Raw genomic sequence first — 26,813 nt, 5'->3', positions numbered from 1 at the left:
CTGTTTAATGTAAGGTCGACACATATTCTCTTTATTCAGATGGTTTAAACTGTCAACAGGGATTCGTAAATTGCCGTCAGAATATCTGTAAACGTTTTTTAAACGACCTTCTAGTTATAACAAACATTGTCGGTCAACCCCAGTGGCACGAACCGGGGCTTGATAGAAACCAGTTTGAACCGTGGTAGTAGGAGCTAGCTGTTATTGACTTAGACCAAACTAACTGATAATAAGAAGCACTTTGGTTTTGTTTTAGTTCTATTTCACTGAAGTGACTGAGTATTTGGATTTGTGCTCTTTGGACAGAACCAGGAAACTCTTCTCTCTCTGGGCCATGTTTAACCCCAACGATCCAAAATGGCGCCTCGTCACTGAGATGCCCTTGTGAGTATTTTTTATTGTCTGTTTTATTTACTTTTTATTGTCTTTTATTTACCTTTATTGTCTGTTTTATTTACCTTTTATTGTCTGTTTTATTTACCTTTTATTGTCTATTTTATTTAGCTAGCTATCTGTAAAGTGTCAGAGGGTAAAGAGTGCTGCTGCAGCTGTGGTGCTAATGGGACATCTCTAATCCATCATACTCTGACTGAATATACTTTAAAGTTAACTTGTTTACATCTTGTGAACAGCATAGTACAAATAAGACAAGAGACACAAGATAGGAACAAGACATTTACTATATGTACGTATCACAATGTCAAGGCTGGCTTCCAAAACCGGAAACAGTCGTGTACTGAATGACATGTTGACTTAAAAACAGACTAATCAGTCCCTTCTAAGATTGAACTCTAGAAAAGCTGTGGGAAAAGATTCTCAAGTTTTAGTATATTAAAAATGTTTAATGGTCCAAGCTGTCACTGGGTTAGAGGAAGAGTACACCCTATAAAGGTCTCCAGTCTGTAGTTGTGCAGTGTTTGGTGTGCACCAAACATAGCGTCTTGTCTGATAGACAAAAAACACCATTTTGCTTTCATCAGACCAAAGAACCCTCTTCCACTGGACCATGGAGTCTTTCACACACCTATTGACGAACTCATGATGTAACATGAGTTTTCTTCAACAATGTCTTTCTCCTTGCCACTCTCCCATAAAGCTTTGACTGGTGAAGAACCTGGGCATCAGTTGTTGTATGTACAGACTCTCGGATCCCAGTTGCTGAAGCTTGTAACTCCCTCAGAGTAGTCATCGATGTGTTAGTGGCCTCTCTCGCTAGTCTCCTTTTTGCACAGTCACTCAGTTTGTGTGGACGGTCTGTTCTAGGCAGATTTAGAAATGTGCCACATTCTGATCATTTCTTGATGATGGATTTCATTGAACTCCAGGGGGATGTTCAGTGCCTTGGAGAGTTTTTTTGTATCCATCCCCTGACTTATGCTTTTCAATGACCTGTTCTCTGAGTTGCTGGGAGTGTTCTTTTGTCTAGGTGTCATGGTGTAATGGTAGCCAGGAATACTGATTAACCAGTGACTGGACTTTCCACACACAAGTGTCTTTATACTACAATCACTTGAGATGCATTCACTCGGATCCCCATTTCACTAATTGTGGGTCTACTAGTACCAGATATCTAGACCTCTGTTGGATTAGGTCAGTCATTTTAAAGGGGGTGAATATTAATGCAAACACTGATTTCACCTTAGATATTTTTATTTAATTGACATTACTTTGTAGAAACCTGTTTTCACTTGGACATCAATGAGGTATTTTTCTGAATTTTTTTGTCAAAGTCGCCAACTTTTATTGACCATGATTGATTTATAATGTCGATAAAACATCCAAGGGGGTGAATACTTTTTTATAGGCACTGTATTTCATGCTTTATGGTCATTCTTTTAGCGTTTAATATCTGTTGTAAGTGTGATTAAAATCTGAACATGTAGTCATAGCTACTTTACTTTTCTTAACTACCACCTGCTGTCATCAAAACATGCGAGTCTTACTGATTAACTAATTGGATCTTGTTTGTTTAGAGATATGTCATATTACAGTTTGTGGCTTCTATGAATGACAGTTTATTTAATTTTTTTGTAAACTATTGATTTTAAGGAAACAACTCTGCCTGTTATATCAACCTCAGCTGTGAGAAGACATATTGTGCCCAGGTCTGGTTCAACAAGTAGTTTTAGTTTGTAACTTGTCTAAAGTTTGTAACTTGTCATTCAGTACACTAGTGTCCAAAGTAATATTAGTGAGTTGATCTTTTATTAACTAATTAACTGGTCTTTCCCTCTCAGACAGATAAAAATATCATAATTTGATACCATGTGTTTCTGCCCTGTGACAGACTGTGACCAGTCCAGGGTGTACCCTGCCTAGCCCAGTGACAGCTAGGCTGCTAGGCTCTAGCATTCCTGCGACCCTTTAGAGGACCAGCGGTTAAGATAATGTATGGACAGATGTAATTTGGTGCATAATTATACACATTTTGGTCCCAGCTTCTTTTTGCAAGCTAATATGCTAAGCTAAGATTGTTTTAAATGGTAAACGTTATACTGTATCTACAATACACAGCATGGAAGTGTTGTGCTGTAATTTAATTCTGTAATATTGGAGGGAATATGTAAAAATCTGGAAAACTCCACTGTTAAAGTAATAGCATGTAATTAGTCTCCCCTAAGTAATGAATGCTGTTGCTTGCTGCTGGTTTTGCTGTGCATTTGATTGAAACAGTGCAGACAAGTGTACATGAAAGAGCTTTATTAAATGGAATCTTGCACAGGATTTGTAATGCAGAGTAATAATACTGGACAGTTAGCATAGATGCAGAGAGAAAACACAACTTGAGTCAAAATGTCTAATACACAATGGCTATAGGCCACAAACACGACCTTTGCATAGAAGTCCCTACTCATTGCAACTGCAGCGTAGGAGGAAAGAGGTTTGCGTCTATGGGGACGTTTAAAGGGAGCTCCAGGTGCACAATATTATTTTTCTACATAAAGTTACAGTGTCTTAAATTTGAAGTCCTTTATCATTGTTCTAGTAAGTTCTTATATCTATTAAAACAGGATCTACACCTGTCTGATAAATAAAAGAAGCTATATACAATGAGAAATTAGACGGGGGTGTGGTGGGAAGGTGAAATAGCTACAGAGGAGAGGGCATATTTAGACATGAAGTCATGCAGTCGGTTGATTGAAGCTGCTTTTGACAGGTCCAGGACCAGTTGAACCACATCCGTTGATTAGAGCCAGATGATGGGATCTGAGCCTGGTGGTGTGGGTGTGAAATCGGAGGCGGCAGGTTAAGACTGCTTTGCTAGTTTTCTGTGATTAGCCCTTGTTTGTCTTGTGTGTCCTCATAAATCGAACACACCTGAGCCCCTGTGCAGGTGACATCCAGGGGGCGCTGTGAGGAATGTTGTTGTTCTCTCTGCTCCACACCTGCAGTTCTGTTTTCATGCCTCTTTGAAGGTAGTATAGATATAGTTAGAGCCCTTTGAAGAAGTATTAAAAGGTCTGTGTCAATAGCCCCTTGCCACCTGGAGGCAAAGTCCATGTGATCACAAAAAAAAAGACTTGGTCTTTATTAGGAGGAACAGACGTCAGTCTTTAAATTCCTTTAAACCCATTTCATGACCAGTGGTCCGAGCCCAACAAATAGATTCCTCGTCCAGTTTGTCAGTAGTTCCCCCTTAACGAACCACTATTCCAGTTGTACAGAAAGCAGTCCTCATTATTAAACATTAAGAGTAACTTTACTCTAGCAAGCTCAACATCAAAGGCACGTATATATTTCCTTTTTGCTACGTGTGCCCACTGCTCCCTTTTTCCATCCAGTTTTGTTTTTTTATTCCTTCCTTTTGAGTAACCTGAGTTGTCTTCTCCCTTTTTATCCCATTAACCCTTACTAAAGCCTGAAACGCATTAAGAGTGAATTTGATGAGCTTCAGACCCAGTTCTACTTGGAACTGATTATTTTCTGTATTTTCAATTGCTGCTTATTTCCTTTAATAAATCAACATATAGTTATGTCCAAAAAGTCAGAAAATAGAGAACAATGCCTCTTTAATTTGTGGAGCCAAATGGCTTGTTTTTCAGTTTATTATCACGTAACACAAAGAAAAGCAGCAAATTAAAACATGATTGGCATTTTGGCTTGAAAGATAATAATCAGTTATAACACTGATTAATCAAGCTCTGTTTCGACCAATTGAAAACCATCAGCAGAAACTCATCTTCTGTTCACTCTTAGTGTTTCAGCCTGACGTTCATGATTGTTTTTATAGCTTAGTTTTGTGAGTTTCTTTTTAGTCCATGAGATGATTCTGTTAACTTATTTGTCTGCTGTTGGCACAGCACGGTGCTGTAAAATGTCACATTTTATTGTGAAGGAACACGTTTTCCCCCCCAGTTATAAATGGATTGCATGTCGCTTCTGTAAAGAGCCAGTTTGTTCGATCCGGCTTTTACTGCATCGCATTGGTGGCAACGAGGGTCAGGCACCGTTGTGTAAGCTTGGCAGAGGATTAGCTGCGCTTTGCTGCCACCTGCTGCCTCAGCTTCTCCCTCCTCTTCTTCTCCATCAGCCTGGAAAAGCAGAAACAAAAATATTTGTTTTAGTAAGTTTTTACTGTTCACCTGCTGTTGTACAAATGGAACAGATGACAAGGTGGAAATTAGAGGCAATTTGCAGGACAACCCCTATAAAGGAATGGTTCTGCAGGTGGTGGCCTCAAACCAATTCCCTGTCCTCATCCTTTCTGGCTGATTTCTTTTTTTTTTTTTGGACACTTTTTGCCAGTGCCCTCACCACTGGAGGTATAATGAGGCGGTGTCTGCAACCCACAGAAGTTGCTCAGGTAGTGCAGCTCATCCAGGATGGCACATCAATGCAAAGTGCGGCAAGAAGGTTTGCTGTGTCTTCCAGCACAGTATCAAGAGCATGGAGGAGATACCAGGAGACAGGCCTGTACACGAGGAGACGACAACAACCCACCTTCCTGCTCCTTTGCGCAAGGAGGAACACTGCCAGCTCTACAAAATGACCTCCAACAGGCCACTAATGTGCATGCTCTTGCTCAAACTGTCAGAAACAGAAAGTGGTATGAGGGCCCGACATCCACAAGTGGGGCCTGCGCTAACAGCCCAACACTGTGCAGGCTGTTTGGCATTTGCAAGAGAACACCAGCATTGGTAGATTAGCCATTGGTGCCCATAGCCCTTGGACAAATGCCAATTGACATATGCAGTGACAGTGAGCACAGGGCCCAATAGAGGATGTCTGGCCCTCAGGCCAACCTCATGAAGTCTGTTTCTGATGGTTTGTTCAGATACATTCACACCAGTGGCCTGCTGGAGGTCATGTTGTAGGGTTCTGACAGTGCTCATCTTGTTCCTCCTTGCACAAAGGAGCAGATACTGGTCCTGTTGATGAGTTAAGGACCTTCTACGGGCCTGTCCAACTCTCCTAGAGTAACTGCCTGTCTCCTGGAATCTTCTGTGCTCTTGAAACTGACAAAATGGAAAACTAGTGAAAAAACTCTCAGAAAAGATGAGGAAATTAAAAAATATCCTCCACCTGTAAATTTCTGGTTTGGGGGTCGTATCGTTGTTACCCCTCTAGTTCACCTGTTTTTAATTTCATTAACACTAAAGCAGCTGAAACTGATTAACAACCCCCTCTGCTACTTAACTGACCAGATCAATGTCCAGATGTTTAACTGACTTGATGCTAGACTTTGATTAATTTGTTCCTTTAATTTCTTTGAGCAGTTTATTGCTTCACATAGAGTAAATGTTATAGTTATAGCCACTTTTGTAATGTGGCTAAAATAAAAAGTTTTCCTACTCAATATTCTTTGAGTTGTTGGTTTAAACCGTTTTGTGAATTCTGGGAACTTGTGATATAAATTTTATTTTTTTCTAGTTGTTAGTTGCACCAAAAAGGGCTGCAACTAATAAGACACTCAGCTGACAATGATATAAAAGCAAAGGCTGATCCATCAATCTATTCTTCAAATAGCTCAATATGTTATAATCTAAAATTAAATTTAGTTTCTTTCTTTATGTTTTCCTGTGTGTGTTTAGAGATCAGTCACCTGCGGTTTCGAGCTTCCACCAGCTCACTCAGCTGATCCTGGGCCGCTCTCAGCTCCTCGAGACTCTGCTGGTAGCTGAGGTCCGCTGAGCCCGATCTCTCCAGGAGGGAAACCTGGTTGGACAGTTCGCTGGTTCGATCCCGCAGCCGCTGGATGGATGTGTACAAGTTCTCATCATCTTCCTCCTGTTGACAAAGTAAGTAGAGGTGATGTGACCTTGGTGAAGCAACTGATTTTTCATTCAGTTTTTTTAGGAACATGTTTACCTCCAGCTAGCACTATGATGCAATTATGACATAGGCTGTAAAAGGGTCTACTGTACGCTCACGTTTCTCATATTTTGTCCACTTTATTTTTAAATGTAGCACAGTTAGTAACACTACAAGTTTACTACAAATGTTTAGAATCGAGCAAGAGAGATTGCAGAAAAGTGTAAACTACCTTAGCATTGACGATCTCTATGTGGACCAGAAGTGATGCGAACTCCAGCTCTTCGCTGTAGCTGTTCTTTAGAGGTACACTCCTGTAGCCTAAGAACACATTGAACAGAACACTGAACAAAATCAGTGCTAAGAATAAACCAGAAACAGATGAGACACACTGTTACAAGTTCTCTGTGCTTTCTTTTATTACTGTACACGCACCTGTTCGTAGCAGACGGACAGGATAGGTCGCCTGTGCCAGAAAGTTAGGATCACTGAACATGTCCTCCTCGTAGACGATGAAGCGCAGAAAGGAGAAGGTGGGGTTATGGATGTCAAAAACAAACTGCTTCTGCACCCACACAGGATTCAGACCGTTGTCTGCTGTAAAAAGTCAAGAAAGAAGAGCGTCGGGACCACACCAAACCAAAAGAGCACAGCAAGAGGTTTCATGGCCACAGACAATGGTCTTACCTACGACATCTGTTTTACACTTGCAGCTGTCGTAATCAGCTCCACAGATCTCCACCTCCACAAAGGGGCACACGATGCTGCGGCCATTTTTAGGCAGATGACGGGCCCCCAGCACCTGAAGGCGCAGATACAGCAGTGGAAATGTTCTAACTACGATCGTACTACTAGACCAGTTTAAGCAACGTGTTTGTTTGGTTTCTCTTGGAAACATCTGACCTGTATTTGGATGGTGATGGGCTCCACGTGCAATGTGTCCTTGTCGAAAGGGTCAAAAGTATCGTCCCTCATGATGTCGGGCTGGGGAACGTAGCCGCTGCCACCGCCCAGCAAGAACAAGGCCTGGTTCAGCTGCATGGGTTTATCTACAAACATTGGACAGATGAAGGGCTGAGAACCTGAAGACTGACCTTCCTTATTAAGCCTTCCTAACCCTACCCACACAGACAGTGAAGTGCAAGAGGGATGTTAGTTCCTGTGCCCCCTGTGTGTCTACTAGAGATGGAAATCAACAACCTGTTTGAGTATAGAAGCAACTCCATCAGAACTGTAAGTCTTTGAGACAGTTGCACATTAGAAAAACCTATGTCACATGACAAACTGTACTCTACTAATATCTACTGTGAACGTCTAGTTCTAGCACTGCTAACTGTAGTGAAAGAGGTTTATGAAGAGGACTGTATCCTGTCTTACTCTTATTGTACAGTGTGATTCTTTGCTTGTTTGCAACGAATCATACTGTACATAAGAAAAACAACAAACAAAACTGAGGTTAATGTTTTCCCCTGGTGGCCACATCTCAGGGCTGAGGTTACGTTCCAGCAGAACCAGGCTCAGGGTGGGCGGCCATCTGCCTCGAGCAAAGACCACATGTACAGAGATACGTGTAAATGAACACTCACCTGGGGTTTGGAAATTGAGCGCGACCAGCTGGGAGCCACAAAGCCACATGGGCAGTGGGTCGTAGTTGGACGAGTCCAGTCTCTGTCCTCGAGGATAAACTCGGGACAGTTGGCGGCGGTTGTATTGCAGGAAGCGTTTCCCCCGGGTGCGCGTCGCAAACTTCTCTGCTTTCGTCTCTGGGAAAGATGACATGTCCCGATAGCACGCTCGCTCCGTCCCAATCTCTAGAAACCAGACAAGGTTAAAGATGGTGCAGAGAAATAAACGTCACGTACATTTCTTAAAAAAAACAAAACAAAACAAAACCAGATTGTAAAAAAGAGAAAATTGACCCTTACTGTCCTCATTGAAGGGGACAGGTCTGCAGTAAACAACAAGGTCAGACAACTCCACCGCGATCTTCTTCCTCCTCTCCATCTGTTTCTCCTCCTGCATCTGTTACCATGGAGATAAACAAGCCCTAATATCAGCAGTGTTTCATACTGGAACTGTTACCTTCATACGTCCAAGATGAGAAGTGATGGAATCCAAATAAAAGTTGTGCCAAAACTTACTTTATATTTTATACTAAAGTGACCATATTCTTGTTAGTTGAGGTTTTATATATTTTAATCTGGGGCTGCTTTGAGACACTATGATCAGATTTCTTTAAATGTAGCTTCTACATCTCTGTGCGTGTTTTTACTGTTGTGCAGTATCACACTTACCCGTGCATCAGCGTTCTGTGTAGCCTCTCTGATCTTGCTGACCCAGGTGTTCAGGTCCTCCAAACTGTCTGCTGCCACATCCAGGGTCTGAACTGGGTGAGAAGAGAGGTGCTGGGAGTGGATCGTGAATACGTGAGGTCGAGAGTTTTTCCCATCTTTATGAATCACTGGACAGAGACAGAGACAACAATTAAGCTGCTGATAGAGTCGGAGTGTTGAGAGTCTGATGCTTCATCTCTGATTATTGGACTCACCAACATGGCAGGTGGGTACATCAATGAATCCTTTGAGGAATGTACCCAAAGGACTGTTCTCTGTGGACTGGGACATGACAAAAGAAACAGGAATGAAGGAGGATCATACAGAAAAAGACGATGCACATTGCTCAATGTTGGGAGAAGAACTCACTGCTTCATCCAGCTCTCTTGTGGGAGAACTGGGCACCTCCTCCACATAGTTTGCAGGGAACCACAGCTGCTTCTTCCCACCGTAGTCGCCTCGCCACCTAAAGATGACACAGGTCAATGCCAAGCTTTTGTGTGTGGGGAAAACGAACAGGACATGAACATGCACGCCGAGATTCGCTCACCAGCCACCCTCCTGTTTGTCTACGTTGAGGATGAGCGCCTGTTTGGGGAAACAGAGCTCGTCTTCTCTCTGAGCTCGATAGTCATACAGAGCTTTGACTGTACACTGAAACGCAAAGAAGCAAGGAGAAACCTCAGTCTTCTGCAGAGAAAGCCAAATATGTCTTAGCAGTTATTTTAATGGGATGTCAAATCTGAAAACTTGTGGAGTCTGAACTCCAAACAGAAGAAAACTGCAAACAAGACTGATATTTATTAGCATCATTAGTAGATCTAAACTAAAACCTACTCAACAAAGATGCATTGATGCTATTATTCGTTCACCACATTGCATCTGGAGAACAGTGTTTAGAAACTAGACTAGACTTGGAAAAGACCAAAATAATGCAAAAAATTAAACGATATTAATTAGGAAGATATTTCCTAGGAATGGTTGAATGAAGCCCACTGACTTGACCACTTGGGGGCGCCAAATGTAAACTCTGTCCTAGGTTGATTCTCCACCAGAGTTGCCAACAAACGCTTGATATGTGAAGAAAGTTGCTCAAAGGTTTTTCCTCTTGAAAAAAGGTTCTTTCCTCCTGTGATTTCTTATTCCTTCATCGTGTTTCCTCCTTTCTATTCTTCATACTAAGTATCAGTAATTTTACTGTTAATTCTTGAAATAACTATGTTATTGTCGTGTTAATAGTTCTTTGCACTCACTGTACAATTTTAAACTAAATGTTGCTAGAAGGGTTTCTTACCCGAGCTGTGGGCATTTTATTGGCCTCCACGTAGAAATGAGGAGTGCGAACCTCATACAGTGCCCCATAGTCAAGCTCCTGCAAAATGATCAAAAGATAATTACTCCTCCAGTTTTTATCTTTAGTGACTAAACATTTGTTCCTTTTGACTTTTATGTATTTGTTGTGTTTCACTAACCGTGGTGCCCATCCGGTCCAGAGTGTCTTCATTGATGGGGTAGCGGAGTCTCATCTTGCGGTAGAGAGGATGTTTTTCATAGTAGTTCACCAGGTCCACCAGACTCTCAAACTCTGCTGAACTGCCCAACATAAAGAGTCGCCCCTCCTGCTGGATACGACAGTGTTTGATCTTACCTTCAGCCCTGCGGACATGGGCAAAGGTTTTAAAATAAAGCAGATAGAACATTTGTATAATGCGATTCTCTGTGTGTGTGTGTTTGTTGTTGCTCTACCGGAACGAGATGGCGTAGGAGTTGTGTTCATTGCGTTTTCGCACCAAGAAAGCTCCATCTCTGGGCACACGCATCAACATGTGCTCAGCCTGAACGCGTGACAGACTGGAGTGGTACCACCTGGAAAACAAAGCCATCCACTGACTCATATCAGCAGTTTAACAGTCGCTCTTCTCCTCAATAATTCACACAAAACCACTAATAAAGTGAGAAGAGTCAGAAGCTCGTCACTCACTCTCTGCTCTCATGTGCATTGGGTTGAGGAACGGGGCTGCCCAGCCTCATCTCGAACTCGTTGCAGCGCAGCGGCGTGTCTCTGTAGTGGCAGATGAGGCGATAGAGGCTGTCAAACACCAGGTTGTCAGTGAGATAGAAACGCGTGGAGCCCGACTCCTGACGTGAATGAATCCTGCAGTGCTGGACACGACCAGAGCGCCTGGAAGAACATCAGCTGTAGTTAGAATTAGAGAAAAAGACCCCGCATGTATAAGTTTTGAGCAGTGATGCTGACCAGAATGAGAGGGTGTAGTCTCCAACAAATGTTTCACTCTCTCGGACTAGGAAGGTGCCGTCTTTGCCACCACCTTCGCAGTATTCCTGCAGCAGCTTCTCCGCCACCTGTCGTCCATCGCGACCTCCACCTAACTTTCCATGGAACCAACGCTCTGCACAATGCTGCTCGTTGTTATTACACTCCTGATTAAAAAAGAAAATAAAAAAGAACACGCACATTCCATCATATTTAGGTTATTAACACTGTCATGGGTATAATCATCAAGTCTGGTCACAGTCATCATCATCATCATCAGCTCACTACCTCTTTTCCTTCATCGTCTTCCTCTTCGTCAGCTGTCTGGTAATGAGACGTCTCCTCTGAGTAGTAGATCTTATTACTTGTCAGGACAAAATAGTGAGGAGTCCAAGTCTGTAAAGAACAAACACGTTTTAGTAATTCTGTAATAAAACCTCGAGGCTGTTCACACCTACAGGTACACACTCACGTGGTCGATGGGATCTTCGAGGTAAAGGATGCCGTTCTTCAGCGAGTTGCTGATGTCGTTTTCAGAGTAGCTGGCTGACGTCACCTCTTCATACAGGGTTCCTTCCACCAGCTTCTTGTGCTGTGACACAGACAGAAATATTGAGACACACAGATCCGCAGCTTTTGAATTTGGCCGTTTGTTTACGGTGTTACGACTTAAAGACGTCAGAATTTAACATCACTCCAAGAACTCTGATGACCACATGCTAATCAGTTCACCCTCAAATCCGAGGAGATGCTTGTACCGTATGTGAGCAAACTGTGTTTTATTAGTTACTGTACATGCTGCAGGGTAAATATTGTTGGTTAGTGTGTGTGCACGTACCTTGATGAGGATCTTTCTGCGCAGCTGGTATGGTGAAGGAAGCTCCTCTGCGTTGTTATCGACCGGCTTAGTGAGCAGCAGATCTCCAAACACCTTCTTAAAGTATGTGGCCATGTTCCTCTGCTGGACCACACTGCAGTGGTCCTCGATGGACAGGATCACCGGATACCTACACAAACACATCATCAGACTGTTGGATCTCTGGATACTGGATACTCCAAACCAACCAAAGTCATCACTGTGATGTCTTCTTACACTGAACAATACAGATGTTTAACAGTAGCACAACATGCTGCTGCAGGTTCTACATGAATGCGCGAGAAGAAGGAGCTTTAAAGTATTCAGAGTTAGACGCTCACTCAGATGTGACGAAGGCATGTTCTTTGATGGTGTGCAGCACATCCAGGAATTTGATCTTGGAGGTTAAGGTGTGGCCGTGATAGATGATTGGCAGGTCATCTGGTCCATCCCAGCAGTCCACTGAGATCAGAAAATCCAGTTAAAGCTTCAAATTAAGCTTTTACTCTTGTCTGAGGATCAGAACCTGCACATTTCACATCCTCTTACTGTCTCACACGGGCTGGGAGACATTGGCTACATGCAAGGAACATACTGACTTACATTCGATGCAGCGACAGCCCATCCTCAGACAGCGGGCGTAGGCCTCTAAAGACGACTCGCTAGAAAACTGGTCACCTGTCAGGTAGCTACAAGAGTGACGACATTAGAGCCAGGGAACCAGTAGAAAAACTATATATTATTATTATTATTGTTATTATAAAAATTAAAGATTAAAGGACAAGTTCACATTTTTTAGTCAGGAGCCCATTTGAATGCTGGGACTTTTTTTTTTTTTGCTTGTTGTAGCCAAATCCACAATATGCCATCTGTGCAAAGATGTATTAAAACATTTAACTGAAGACAATATTGGGTTTAAATCCAAATAAATGGAAATTGATCCAACTCCAACGTTATGTGGATATTTTTTGTTGCCCTGCTTCCAAAGACACACTTGAAAATCTGTGATCAATTATTAGACTTACGTGTTGTGTGAAGAGGAGATCCAATACTGAGACATAGGTCTTTTCATGTCATCAGGAACAACAGGTGAAAGTCGGGGGTCGCATATAGAATTCTCTTTGGAGAACAGGAAGGTCAGGAACTAGGAAATAAAACCACGTGATCAGACAGGAAGCTAAGAAAATGTAGTTTTCCTGAACATTTGTGTCTTTGTGTGTCGTCACCTCATCTAGTTGTAACATCGGCTCCGACTGAGGCCCCCCCCCTCATGTACCCCATGAGAAACTCTCGGACACGGCTCAGGTCTGATGCCCAGGACTCCTGAGACAAGTCAGATAAAGATGTGAGAACAAAGCAGATTTTTTTAAGAGAGCATCTCAGCTGACAGCTGCTGTGTTTGTTCAGCACCTTCTGGTCCATCTGCAGAAACTTCTGGAAGTCGTAGAAGGAGATCTGACAAAGCTCCGGTCTGTCGACATTTCTACAAACACAGTGATGTTCGAGAGGTCAGAACCGTGGAGTTAAAAGTACAAGCTAATGAGGAAAGGACACAAACACACATACACACATGTCTAGTGTCTAAAATTACCTCATTACTCCCTGTCTCAAATTTAAAAACGTCCCAAACATTAACAGGGAAGAAAAACACATGAATGTAAAATTAAAATAGTAAAAACACACTGTTCACTTTCCTGAAAGCCAAAACCTTCCTCAGTGTTTAAAGGCTAGAAGGACAACAGTGAGGGACGGGAAGACGAGGGAGTGGAGGTGGAGGGACTCACCGCAGAGGGAAGGAGAGCTCCAGCTGCTCAATAATCTGAGGAACAGAGGGGGAGGAACCAGGTGACAGACGGGTGGGAGGCAGGTGAGTCATAAACAGAAAGGGACAAAGTGAGCGTGTTGTGGAGCAAGTGCAGAGGTGAAGAGTAGCAACGTGTGGTCAAATACTGCGGCTACATTTTAGATTAAACCAAACTTCGAATCAAACGAGTCACTGCTGACTTTACAGTTTAGATGAGAACCTCGCACGGAATCTCTTAAATGTGCAGCTTGACGACTGCAGGTGGAACGTGGAGGACGTTTCAGCTCTTCTACTTGTACTGGAGTATTTTTCTGTACGGTACATCTTGAATTGGATGAATTGGTACATCCAATTCTCTTAAGTCCACTAAGATCCTTAGTGGACTTAAGAGAATTGGGATGACCCTTTCTGCGCAGGTCTACTACTTCATTTGGACCAGGTCTGACAGAGTCTGTTTGAGATCAGGATTCTCTCTGATTGTTCCTTCTCTCGTTTTCCACAAGTCTATTTATAGAGCAGATAACTCGTCTGACTGTGTGTGTGTGTGTGTTTGACACTCACACTCCTCTGTGCGTCAAACATCAGCGTTCTGTAGAGCTGTGCAAAGTTGGGGTATGACAGATCGCTCCTGGCCTCCACCTCCTGTGCAAACAGTGAGGACGGGAGTTAGTGTGACTGAAAGCAGAGCTGTGGTCAAGTCAGAAAACTCGGGAGAGGAAATTCAAAGAGGCAAAAAAGAACTGTAAGAGGAAAAAACGAATGCAGTATTAAAATAAAGGGAGCAGGCTTATGTTGTCGCTGACCTGTAGCTTGTCTTTGAGAAAGCGCATGTTGGGGACTCGGTAGTTGATCTGAGGCAGCAGAGCTTTCACATCCTTCACTGTGATGCTGGAAGGGAAACAAGAAAAGCATTAGACGAACCAAACGGAGGTCTCTGACTGGAAAAGCCAAAACGACTAAAAATAGTTCTCATGAAAGTTTGTTAGAAGCCACCAGCAGGTGGTGCTGTGAGTAAGACTGAATGTATCCCAGTAAGGTCTGATGCAGCTCATGTCTTTGTAACTTTGAGCTTCAGTGTTGTTCAAAAACCACTTCTGCACTTGGTTCCTTCATTACTACGATCACACACAGAGGTTTAATTTGTTCTGGGGTTCGAAACTGAAATCAGTCCCCGACCAACATGATTTTACATCGGCTCCTGGGAACTACAGATACTAACTAAAATTAAATGATGTGCACCTTTAGCAGGAACAAACATGTAGATTAATATCAGCCTTAGCTCTGTCTAGTATTCTCTGACTGTCCACAATAACATAGATGGGAACAGGAAATTACATCATTATTAGGACTTTATATCCTTCGCATTTGTCTTTGTAGTTATGACTATTATTGAATGTATTCAATATCATCATAACGCTATTTGTTTCCTTAATAAAGATGTTGATACAGGTATATATAGTGAAGGTTATTTTCTTTTAGGCTAAAAGAATCAATGGTCAGTGGGAAATCTCATTATTGCAGCTTCTTTGTAACGAGGCACAACCCAGAGCTGGTGTGCAGAGACCTTTGAGCTGTTTTCACTGTTTCAAGTTAAGCCAACACCAACAAGAAGTCTTTAAAGTGGAAATTAAAACTCTTCCAGTCTCACAAACAAGGACTAAACGACACCCACTGATGGGACAGTGTGACGTGATGCCACCAGATCCTGTCAGGAGATTCAGTGAATTTGCAGAGAAGATGTTTTAGCTCCACGTCTTTTCTTTCTAAGACAAACAGCACGTGGATAATCACTTTAGCTGATTAATAAAACACACGACAGTCAGCTGTCGGTCAGAAAACGAGGAAGGAAGAGAAGAGAAGAGCAGGTTGAGAAAGACAAGGATCCCCGCTGATGGAAGGAGAGGATCTTTTAGGTTCACTGCCAGGTCTGCTTCGTGCCTCCTCCCACTTCCCTCTGTCTAGCTACTTTACTGTTGCTATTTTCACAGGAGACAGGAAGTTAACCTCTCCCAGCCCATCGCATCACTTCCTGCTCCTTATCAGGCGGTGGCAGGCTGTTTGTCCTGGAGCGGCTTCCACCCAAACACAGGCCTGGACGCACTCGTGTGAGCACGCGAGAGAAAGTGTTAGCGCGGCGTGTGGTGGCTCGGTGTGGATGTTAAATCAGGGCAGATCTCTGACAGAGCCATCACAATCTCTGTGATGACATCTGGATCGGGTTTCACACCGGCCAATGAGCATCCGACCCAGGCTGCTGTAAAAGGCTACAACTGGGTGTCGACGTGTCTGTGACGAGTGACCCACCTGCCCTCGTGGCTCCTGTCCATGACTTCAAACTGTTTCCTCAGCCACCTGCAGAGGACCCCATGGAGAGAAAGGAAACACAAGATAGTAAGATTATAACATATTAATCAAAGCTGGAATTCAAAAACAGGAATCACATATTCCAGGGCGGCTCCCTGCAGCGCACTGCTGCAAACTCAATGATACTGTTAATCATCACTGTTTGAACGTGTGCATTGATGCTCTGAGTGTTTGTGTTCAGCTTCTGTTCATTAGGTGACCGGATGTTAAATAAGATCGTGCTGTTTTCTAACACACCTGTTAATCTTTTATTCAGCTGGGAGAGTTTCATGTTTTAACTATGAATCACCTAAAACTGCTGTAGGGAAAAATGAATGAGGCTTTTACTACCGGAGTCGGAGGCGCCCCAAAATTTCTCCTACGACCTTTTCCAGCCCGGTTTACCCAACTCTGTGTTGTGATTAGAACCACAGAGTCACACATGGAGCGCCGAGGTAAACAATTCACTGCTTTAACATTTGACAGTCTGGACACATGTGCCAAACCAAACGACAGAAAGACGACCTCCTTCCTGTAATCCAGACCGAACACAGGACTGAGTGTGTTTTAATAACATTAACAGAATCAGAGGTAAATTAGGAGAATTCAAGTTTCGGGTGGATTTTAAGGCTCAAGTTGAATCCAGATACTGAAAGTCTAAGTTTGAATCAAGGCCAGGACCATAAAACCCTGGTCAGCTGATGAATCCACTCCCTGAAGCAGTTTACCAACTGTCATAAACAGTCAGAATTAGACTTTTTATTTCCTCCGGCTATTTTTACATTTCTGCCACTTCTGCCCATTATGTCAACAACAAAACTCGGTCTTTCTCCTACACATCCTCTCGCTCTCTGTTCTCCTGCTCACACCGCAGAAGCCAACAGCTGCCTCCGCACATTTATCTGGAGTAAATATTTTCATGTAAAAACAAATATTTGTCTTCTCCTTTTCCGTCCGGCTCGAACTTCTACTGCACGAATCACTACGTCCTCCGTACGGGGACGGAGCAGGAAAGCACCAAGTGCTGTATAAACACACAAAGAAATATTTCTAAAAGGCCATTTTCACTGACTGAAAAACCAAAATACTGATTTCTAGTGAATTCAGATGTGGACAATTAAAGGAATAGTCCACTGAAAATCTGGCTCCAAAACTAAACTGGAATTAGTTTAGCTGTTTAGTGGAGCAATAATACGTTTCTCTGGATGTTTTGATGCCTTTAGTTTGGCTGCACCACTTTCTAGTATATTTGCAGGCTGTAATCAGTTTGCACATACAGACCAAAAAACAAACGTTCATTCTCATAAACGTTGTGCAGTATGTCAGTGTAAGAGGCCTTTTACTGGTGTACGAGTGCATTTTAAATCAGCACTATCTGTGTTAGCATTAGTGTTACTGGCCTCTGATTACTATGTGTTTGGTGTGTTCAGGGACAGTATAGAGTGTAGGTGATCTGTGCATCAAATCTCATACGTATCTATCGAATTAAGGTGTCGAGGAACAACCATGAAAACATTTGGTGCCTTGTTGTATTCTTCTACCTGTTGTACCTGTACTGCAATACTGCAATATTTTTTTCTTGAAGATTTAACCTGGAGAAGTTTTACTTTGAGAAAGAGATGGAAAATGTAAAAGTTAGTTCTGTAAAAATCTATTTGTTTTATTACAAGTAAATAACTTATTTAGGAGCATTCGGTCCATCTCTCCCTTTAATCCACTGATGAGATCCTACCTGTCGTATACGTCAACACTCACCTGTCTATCTGTTGTGGTGCCGGCGCTCTCTGCGTGTCCATCATCAACCAGTTGAGCCCAGTGATCCACATGTTGACCTCCTCCTCACTGAAGGCTGCAAGAACAAAGATAAAGATGACAAAAGGAGAATGAACAGTCTGACTCCGTCCATTCTGTCAGCAAATGTAAGTAAAAAAAATTTAAATAGGTCTCCTTAAAATTAAATTAACTAAAATGATTGGAACTTATAGTAGTCATCTTATTATTTATTTATTGTTATCAAAAGTAAAACACACAATAAACGAGACACCAGCAGTCAGATGGTCCCAGAGGTTGGAAATGTGATAAGTACTTATCTTTAATTGAAAGTCAAAACAGTATCAAGGGCACCGGAAATGTTGGTACCAGTCTCTTACACAAGGAACTCTGTGTGTGTGTGTGTGTGTGTGTGTGTGTGTGTGTGTGTGTGTGTGTGTGTGTGTACTGCAACATGAACAGTTGAGCTATAAAGTTATAAACTGTCAGAAGTTTAGTAATATTTTTATGATTCATCTTTGATAATTTGATAATAATATTATTAATAATAAAATAATAAATTGTAATAAATGTGTCTTTGTTGACAACCTGCGCCATCATCTGACTGCTCAGAACCAGGTTAATTACAGTGTTAAACATTATTACAAGCTGTAATAACTCATATCTGTCCTATAAATGTTCTTAAAGTGAATACATGTTGGTTGATTGTACACGTCTTTGGAAATTAATGCTATCAAATATGCCACTGTAGATCCAGTAAAGAGTTTGTCTCTTTAATATCTCAACTATGATGTTGCAGATGCACTTTAAACAATATCAAATTTTCTTAGAATGCAGTCTGTTTACTTTTTTAATTTTAGTTTTATAATTGTTTTCATTTGCTAATGTTTGGTTGTGTTTTTTTTTTTTTGTATTTGCCTCTGGAAACATTCAAAGTCATTAGACTAACAGATTTAGATATTAGTCAAATGAAATAAGGATATTACGTGACCTTTAACCTTTAAGGCGGTCAACTGTAACTGTGAAAACACACAGTAAACAGAGCAGTTTGAACACACACTTACCAGCCACACTGAGCGTCCTGAGGCGAAACTCCAGGCCGTACAACATGATGAAGCAGTGGGCAGAGTCCAGTTTTCGGGCCTCCTCCGGGTAGCGCTCAAAATCACGGGAGCCCTTCCCCAACCGCAGCTCCCGGATCTCTCGAATGTCAACTGGAGGAGGGAGGAAGAAGGGAAGAAGCGAAAGAAGGATAGTGTTACATGAAAACAAGTATGCACAACCATAAATCACAGTTTGCCATGATGTTCATTTCCTCGCCAAACACACAAATCTGCTGCTGGAGAGTTGAACAAATGCTCAGTGTGTCGTTGAGTCCAGTCCAAAAAACAGACACGCAAACATTTCAGCTGCTGGAGCAAAGAGGAGAGAGCTGCAGCCGCCCTCAAATAAACGACAACCTCCTGCAACTTTCCTTCACATTTAGCGTCGCGTCCTTCATTTGAACTTCATTAATAAGTAAAACATGTGAATTGAGGTTGTTTGACCCAGTTTGTGCAAAACTACTGTTTCTAAAATGATACAGGAAGGTGCAGCCGTGCTTTTGTGTGTTTAATATATAAAAGAAAGAAAGAATAACATCTAAATAAATACATTATTTATTTACTTATATATACACATATAAACATAAAGTCACTTTAAGTGACAGAATTTCAGCTGCCATATAATTTGTAGTTACAGCTCTGCAGCCCTGTCTGTTAAATCAGTACTCTGCTGTGATGCTATAGTTAATCATTTCTACTTGGTGTAAAGCTATAATCAGCTCCTGTGACAGACTTTGCCCACTATTTGTTAGATTAAAGGGTTAATCCATACACACATTATCAGTAACTGAAAACTTCTCTTGCATCAGAGGAGTTAACAGAGTGGTGAAGTCTGGTGACCGACCACAGAGCATGATGTAAACTCTGGACTCCACTTTGACACTTGCAGCAGCCGACGCGCCCACAGAGAAAACGCTGGCTTATCGACACAGCAGATGTGTCGTGCAAACACACACAGACAGACACTCATATATAAGCGGGCTGCTATTTTTCACCAAACAGGAATGAAGTCGAGAGAATATAAGTTTCCTCATCTGATATCAAAACTTCCCACATGGACAAAGACGTGTGGACCCAGGAAATGACGATCTGAGCCTTCTGCTGGTCTTTAATGAGCCAGAGCGCGCCGTCCTCAGCAGGTTGTATATAATCCTGAATCAAACAAATCAGCAGAGAGGAGAAATCTGGTTCCTATCGGAGGCTCCTGCACGTTTGGCAAAAGATTCAGAGAGAAAACTATTATTCCTCAGAAGTGTCCATACATCACTGAGGAGGTCCACGCAGCAGAACACTGAACCAAACCGAAGCAGGAGGGAAAGTCTGACTACAACACGACGATCCAACATCTCATCTCCCAGTTCTGCTTTCCTTCACAAATCTTTAATCTAAGCTGTTGAATTTAGTATTTTTGAACACAGATCTTCAGTATTTTATCAAGCTGCTTCTGAAACATAGGATGGGTCAGATGAAGTTATTTTAAGATGTCAGCTATAAACGTATAAATTAACTACTCCAGCAGGTTTGGTTACTGTGTTGTTATAATGCCCAGAATCACGTCTAACTCGTCACATTTTGGGAGAAATCAGCTGAACAAGATGTTTAAGCAAAGCAGTTTTTACACTTTCGATTTAGAACCAAACAAACTCTATAGTGAAGTTATTACAGGACTTTTATTTATACATATTGAAAATTTGAGGTACTGAGAAGAGTTTTTGTATTTAAATGCAAAGTGGAACATCCAGGCCTATAAAAGTGTTCAGCTTTAGCTGTGACACATGTGACTCGTTCTTTCCTCTTAAAGTAAAATTAAAAATAATCCCTAAACCTTGTGTTTCTTTCTTCCCTGGGTTTCCCCTTTATTACTTCCTGTTAGTTGATCTGGACGTTGGACAGTAAAGCAAACAGCTCGCCAAACGTCACACTTGACTCACCCTATTTATCTCATTCCACAGGATAGATAAGAGCACTACGGACACACACTCAGAGCTGAGATTCGTCTCATTGTGGCCTTTAATCCTGGTCCAGGCTGTAAACGTGTTTGTAATAAAGAAACAACTGCTTTGCAGACGGGTTTGATGTAAAGTCTGATGAACAGGGGGGGAGAGGTCAGAGGAATCACACTGGGGGCCAACTGGAGACACATCAGAGTAGAGGATACTGATCTGCTCGGGATGGAAACTGCTCAGACTAAACCAAAGTTCGGCCTCAGCAGTTGTGTGCACTGCTGACCTGAAACCACCAGCCGTTGATAATTGCAGTGCATTCCCAGAGAAACAAACTGTTCCTGGTACAGATGGTGACATCACTCACTGCCAGATGGAGCATTTACAGTAAGACGGAACTGCAAAGGACGGGCGAGAGGGACGTTAGGACATGTTAGAAAATGTCTAAACGCACTGATGGTTGGTTGAATTCAGCAAATTAAGATGTTAATGAATAACAGAAGGGTGGCAGAGAAGCTGAGAGTGGGTTTCAGCAACAAGAATGTACTTAAACCGGCACCAGTTTCAGCTCTGCCTCTCAAACTGTTGTAACTTGGATTACTTTTAACAGATGGAGTAACTAGTGGCCGAGTAACGAGGCTGTAACTCGACTAACTCCATTACTAGAACCTCGAATGGTTCAACCCATACATTCATACACAGTTCTACATGGCTGCTCTACACTATGGTGTGAACTGCAAAACAATAAAAGGGAAAATGGTGAGGACAGAAGAGGCAAGAGAAGAGTGCACAAAGAGTCCAAAGCTCTGGGATCAGATCCACACTCCACTGTGTCTGTCGTTAAACCAGCAACAACCACAAACACAGCTTCTGCATCTCAGCAGAAAACGTCCAGTTCGTAGAGCACAAGACTGTTAACGCTGCATTTAAAGTAAAGGAGGAGTTCGGATGTGTAGACAGAATATTCTGCAAGTCCTGCTCAGAAACAGCATTCAACCTCGACAGGATCTAAAGAGAGACCCTACAACGTGACGTGAACTAATACATAAATCATCTTTGTCTCATTTTACAACATCTTCTAATGTTTCACAGACAAAACGATCAGTTCAATCAATAAATAATAAACATTATCTTAAAATAACAAATAACCGCTACTTTAATTGACTCCTTGTTGGTGCAAACCACCCCGAGGATCTCAGGCATCCAGTGCCTCATTTGTGGTCCATGTGTCAGCTTCCTGCTGAAGATGCTGGGTCTTTTGTTTTCAGTCCTTCAAAATGAGACGGGAAGTGAGACACTCCCTGATAACCCCTACACTTCCTGTGCCTCAGGATTGAATACCTCCAGTGTTAGCCCGAGCGCTCATCTCAAAGCAAAACACTGATTCCAAGTGTGTGTGTGAACCAAAGCTGAAGAAACGGCGTCTTAAAGTAAAGTTAAGAAAAAAGAAACTAGCGAACGAAAAGGAAGGAAAAGTGGGAGAGAGAATGGGGGGCGTGAGGACAGAGCGAGAGCGGAGGGGTCACTTAGATAAATATGAGACTAAAGCATCAAATGAATGATGTAGAAACTCACAGAAAAAGAGTTTAAAATAGGGGGAGGTGCTGCCGGTCATTGAGAAGGGGATTTATGTGAGAGAGTGGGGGGGTAGGAAAGGACAGCTGGAGGAGGAAAAAAAAAAGTGGGCAACGTAGAGACAGAGCTGTGGGAGATAAAGTAAAGGAGAGACCCGCTGAGTTCCTGGAATGTACTGGTGGGTTTGTCCAGAGGGAGGCTGCTTGTAAAGGGGCATTTGTGGGTTATGAAAGCATGCGTGTGTGGTTTCACCGGTGAGGGGGGGATTTGGTGTAACTGAGCGGTGTAGATGTTCACAGACGTTGTCCTTTGGATTAGTGAAGGTGCCTAAAATGGATCAATCATGATTCTCCCTCAACACCTACATGTTGGGGTTTCTGGAGACGGAAAAGAAGAGAAGTTGAAGTTAAAGTAGTTGAAGTTAAAGTAGTTAAAGTTAAAGTAGTTGAAGTTAAAGTAGTTGAAGTTAAAGTAGTTGAAGTTAAAGTAGTTGAAGTTCAGTTAGTGCAGCCTTAGATCAGACTCGCAAGTAAATGAAGAAAACATCCAATTTCACCACGTATGTCACAGAAACGTGACACAAATAGAGAAATTGTACCGAAAATCCAGCGTGAACGACAGAAACATGCAGAAAACAGAAGTAGAGAAACATCCTCCAGCAGCCCGAGTGTCCTGCAGCGTGTTTTATATCTGTGTTGGTGAAGATGTCAGGCTGAAAACGGATCGTGAAGTAGCAGAAAAAGTTTCAACGTTGGGTGTTGCAGAAAATCCGAGCGACTTCTCCTTAAACCTGTTTCTATTTCCATCTCACAGGGGTGGAGTCTTTTTTTTAAACGTGTTACCATAAAGTCGGAGTTAGAATAACACATGGCAGACAGAGGGAAACTCTATCGTGCCAGGTATGAACGCTGTCACTTTTCTCTACAGACGCTGTAACAAATCTTCCCCAAGGCCACAAAATCCAGGTCACAGACAAAAGCCTCCACAATCCAGACGAGCTGAGCAGCGCTCCACCAGCAGAGGCCTGCTGCTTTACAGTGGTTTACAGTCAGCGAGGCGGCGTGTCAGGCAGACAGGCAGGGAGACAGACAGACAGACAGACAGACAGACAGGAAGCTCCGGGCTCAGGATTCATGTGGCAGCAACATGCACGCTATTCTGTCTGGAGAGTTGATGTGAGGCTGACACAGAGAGAGCAGAGGTCACCACCGTGATCGGCCCGTCTCCCGACAACGTGACTGGAAGGGAGGGGGGAGATGATCCAACCTCACAGATCACAAACTTAGCTGTAAACTTTTATTAAAGGGTCAGTTCACGTAAATTAAACCCAATTGTTGATTTCTGCACCCGTGTGCCCGCTACAGCATCCGTGACCAGACCAAAGATTTGCATCTGCAACGACGGCGCCAGAGCCCGAAAAGTTAACTAGACGCTTGTTTTGTACCTCAGTACATGAGAAGCAGTTCCACATACTGTTTTATTTCCTTTCATGTGTTGTTCTGTCAATCTAACAATCGAGCGCTTCTTTTGCCTGTTTGCATGTGAAGAATGTGTCTGTGTACGTATCCCCGGTGGTTTGTAGTGTGGATCCAGCTCCGTCAGATAGAAAGATGTCGGATGTACTGTCCCACAGACCAGAGTGACGACTTTGGATTTAGTGTTGGTGATGTAAGACAGAGGAAATCATCACATTTCCAGTACTTAAAGATTTGATTTTAGCAGCTTCTGATCCATCAGCTCTTCTCTAGTTCTGCAGCATAACAAACTGTTCTACTGACATCACGTTTGAGAACCTTACCTACATAAGAGTCGGAAATAATCGGAAGATTACAAGGACACGTCTCCAGAAAAACGGTGGAGGTTTTAATAAGTTTGCAGATCTGGTCAAATCTCCTCAGTCCAGTTTTCTAACAGTCGCTGTCGACTGAAACAGAGCTTTATTTTAAAAAGGTCACAAGTCAAGCAAAGGTCAGAAGCAGCACTTTAAAACGCGCTCACACAGAAGAAAAAACTGTCCCTGGTGTTCAGTTTCTGGATTTGTCAGCAAACTGCCAGATACTGTAAACTCTGCTGATCCAGAATCTGAGATCAGCAACGGTTCTGTGGTCGTTCACGGTTTTTATTTCTATAACTCCACGCTGTGGATAGATGGAAGTGTTCGATTTTCATCCTGCTGGGAGGATTTCAGTGATTAACTGATTAGATTTTGGCCAAGAGCCAAAAAAAAGTGGTCAAAGGTCAAATGTCAAGGTCACGGTCACCTCCTATTCATCCAGTTCTAGTTGTGAATGTGAAGTCTCTGAAGTGCTTTGAGGAAACGACAAACTGTCACTTGGGGTCAAGGTTGAACTAGTGTTGATGTCAAAGGTCACTGTGACCTCTTGTATGTCCTGTTCTCGTCACTGTTATATCTCAGAGACGCCTGCAGGTAATCTCATTACATCTGACACTAACATCTGCTCGGACGCATCAACTGATGACAACATGAGTCTGGACAGACGTGTGTAAACAAACAAACACATTATATGTATATATATATATATATATACATTTCTGCAGTGACGCTCCTCTCTACAGACATCACATTAAACACTATAACACACTGGATCAAATCCTTTTTAAAAAGCAGGATCCAAAGCAGAACTATTCCACTAACTGAATGTAAAAGATCAACAAGAGCAAACATTAGCTTCTGTGGAAGATACACAACAACTTTTAACTGGGCTCTTCAACAAACAGAGGCCCTGAGCCCCCAGGACCTGGTCCTGGTTTGATGACAGTACTCACTCTCTCCTTCCACTTTGTCCGGGTTTCTGCTCCACACTATCTGCCGTGTGTCCTGTCTTATCTGGAACGTCCTCCTCTCAGGCCGCTGGGATTTCTTCTGGTAGAAAAGGGTCATCACTGTACCGATCTCCAGGCTGTGGAGGATCCGGGGACCTGCCTCTGTCCAGTCCAGCATCCTGGAGGCCGTGACGGGTCCAGTGGCCCCTGCAGCTCCACCAGCAGCTTCCTCAGCACAGCCATTGAGGCAGCCACCAAACCTGGCTGCACACATCTTCAGTGCATAGCTACGAGGACCCGGTCCAGGATGACTAATGTTCTAGTAGTTTCTTGATGAGGAGCTTTGTCCTTTAATCACCTACTGTGAGCACAGAGGGCCTCAGTTACCCAACATGTCCAGACTCTGGTTCCAAAGCAGCAGTGTCAGAGGGATTGAACCAGATTCACATTAAAACACAAACTAAAAGACACCACTCAGCAGCAACTGGGCTGAAACGCTTCAATGTCTGAGATGTGAATTATCCTGTGGTCCTCTGGGGGGGGGGGGGGGGGTGTATTTTCCTTTCCAGATGCTCCTGGCAGCTCACCAGCGAAATCCACTCGGGGTGACTTCTCACCGCCGCTGGACTCGGGTTTCCACCCCTGATGTGAGCTCCTGCTCGTCCTCCAGTCCACGACGGCACAAAGCACCGCGGCCGAAACCAGAGCTGTGGGAGAATGAAGTCAGTGCAAACGACAGAGACGCCGAGTTATGTAATGACGAGTCGGACAAATACCCGGAGGTGGGTGCAGCAGGGCGGCGGAGAGGAGGACCGGCATCGGCGGGCGTTCACGGAGACGGAGAGACGCGCGGATGGGTGAACACGAAGCGGCCGCGGCGAGAACCGTGTGCGCCAGCAGCCGCCGGACCATCGTGCTCAGCCCTCACACTGCTCCTCTCCGAGCACACGGCTTCTCCTGCACTACACCCGCTCGAAGAAGCCGTACAGAGGTGCTGGTGCTCCGCGCTAATTGCCCCCAGGATCTCTGTGCCTGCGCGTCCCCTCAGCTCCAACGCCAGAGGTCTTGAGAGGAAATTAGGACTAGCAGACCGGAAAAGCTGGATCAGATTTTTCCCCCTCTCTGGGCTGATGTAGTATCTAAGGCGAGATGAGGGGAGTGGAGAGAGTCTGAGAGGAGACGAGGCCGAGCGCAGAGCGCAGAGCGACCTCCGCGGGTCTCCAGGAGATCTGCAGCCACGGAGGAGGAAAAGGGAAAGTTTGTTTTTAACTCAGTGAGTTACAAGTTTAAAAGGTCATGTCGAGAGGTCAAGTGGGGTTCAGGTTGCAGAGGTCACAGACGTGTCATCAGCTGCAGCAGTGAATCCAGTTTCAAGTGGTTGGTGATAAAGACGCAAAGTTAGAGTTCCAGAAGTTTTTATTTTAGATTTACTGACAGTCAGTCACCACCTGGACTTAACTAAGCTAACAGGTTAGACCCCCCCGGATAATTACTGCATGGATGATTATGTTCAACAAGTTATTTAACTCTAACTGATGCAGCTTCTCATTTCTTCAGAAGACACATCCTGAGGTCGTGGCAAAGGGCATATTCCAAGACGTCAGGATTCATCAGGAACAAACTGTAAAAGAGTGGTTCAGGGAGGAGGACCAGTCCAGACCTTAACCCCACAGAGTCCAGACCTTAACCCCACTGAGAATCTTTGAGATGTGCTGGAGAAGACTTGGGTCCAACTCTCCCTTCATCAGTATATATAATCATAATAAATGCCACTC

The 26,813-nt window shown here is 43.2% G+C and overlaps 1 protein-coding gene across 1 annotated transcript; it reads right to left on the bottom strand.

Annotated features, from left to right (window-relative positions):
* Positions 1–2,685: 2,685 nt before the first annotated feature.
* On the bottom strand, positions 2,686–26,132 carry LOC113152708 (1-phosphatidylinositol 4,5-bisphosphate phosphodiesterase gamma-1-like). The gene is given in 33 exon segments (XM_026346108.1): positions 2,686–4,532; positions 6,044–6,228; positions 6,485–6,573; positions 6,688–6,849; positions 6,940–7,054; positions 7,156–7,301; positions 7,839–8,063; positions 8,178–8,274; positions 8,547–8,713; positions 8,801–8,867; positions 8,955–9,051; positions 9,136–9,239; positions 9,880–9,957; positions 10,058–10,241; positions 10,332–10,451; positions 10,567–10,767; positions 10,843–11,027; positions 11,149–11,256; positions 11,333–11,452; positions 11,699–11,867; positions 12,058–12,178; positions 12,320–12,405; positions 12,742–12,860; positions 12,943–12,981; positions 12,983–13,039; positions 13,127–13,199; positions 13,501–13,535; positions 14,082–14,162; positions 14,324–14,408; positions 15,825–15,872; positions 17,619–17,712; positions 18,698–18,847; positions 25,042–26,132. Coding segments are annotated over 33 exon segments (3,939 nt in total). The 5' UTR covers positions 25,313–26,132; the 3' UTR covers positions 2,686–4,471.
* Between the last annotated feature and the right edge of the window lie 681 nt (positions 26,133–26,813).

Source organism: Anabas testudineus, chromosome 4 (assembly GCF_900324465.2).
Source record: "Anabas testudineus chromosome 4, fAnaTes1.2, whole genome shotgun sequence".
NCBI lineage: Eukaryota > Metazoa > Chordata > Actinopteri > Anabantiformes > Anabantidae > Anabas > Anabas testudineus.
Note: the sequence above shows the minus strand (reverse complement) of the source record. Positions and strands in the feature narration are given on the sequence as shown.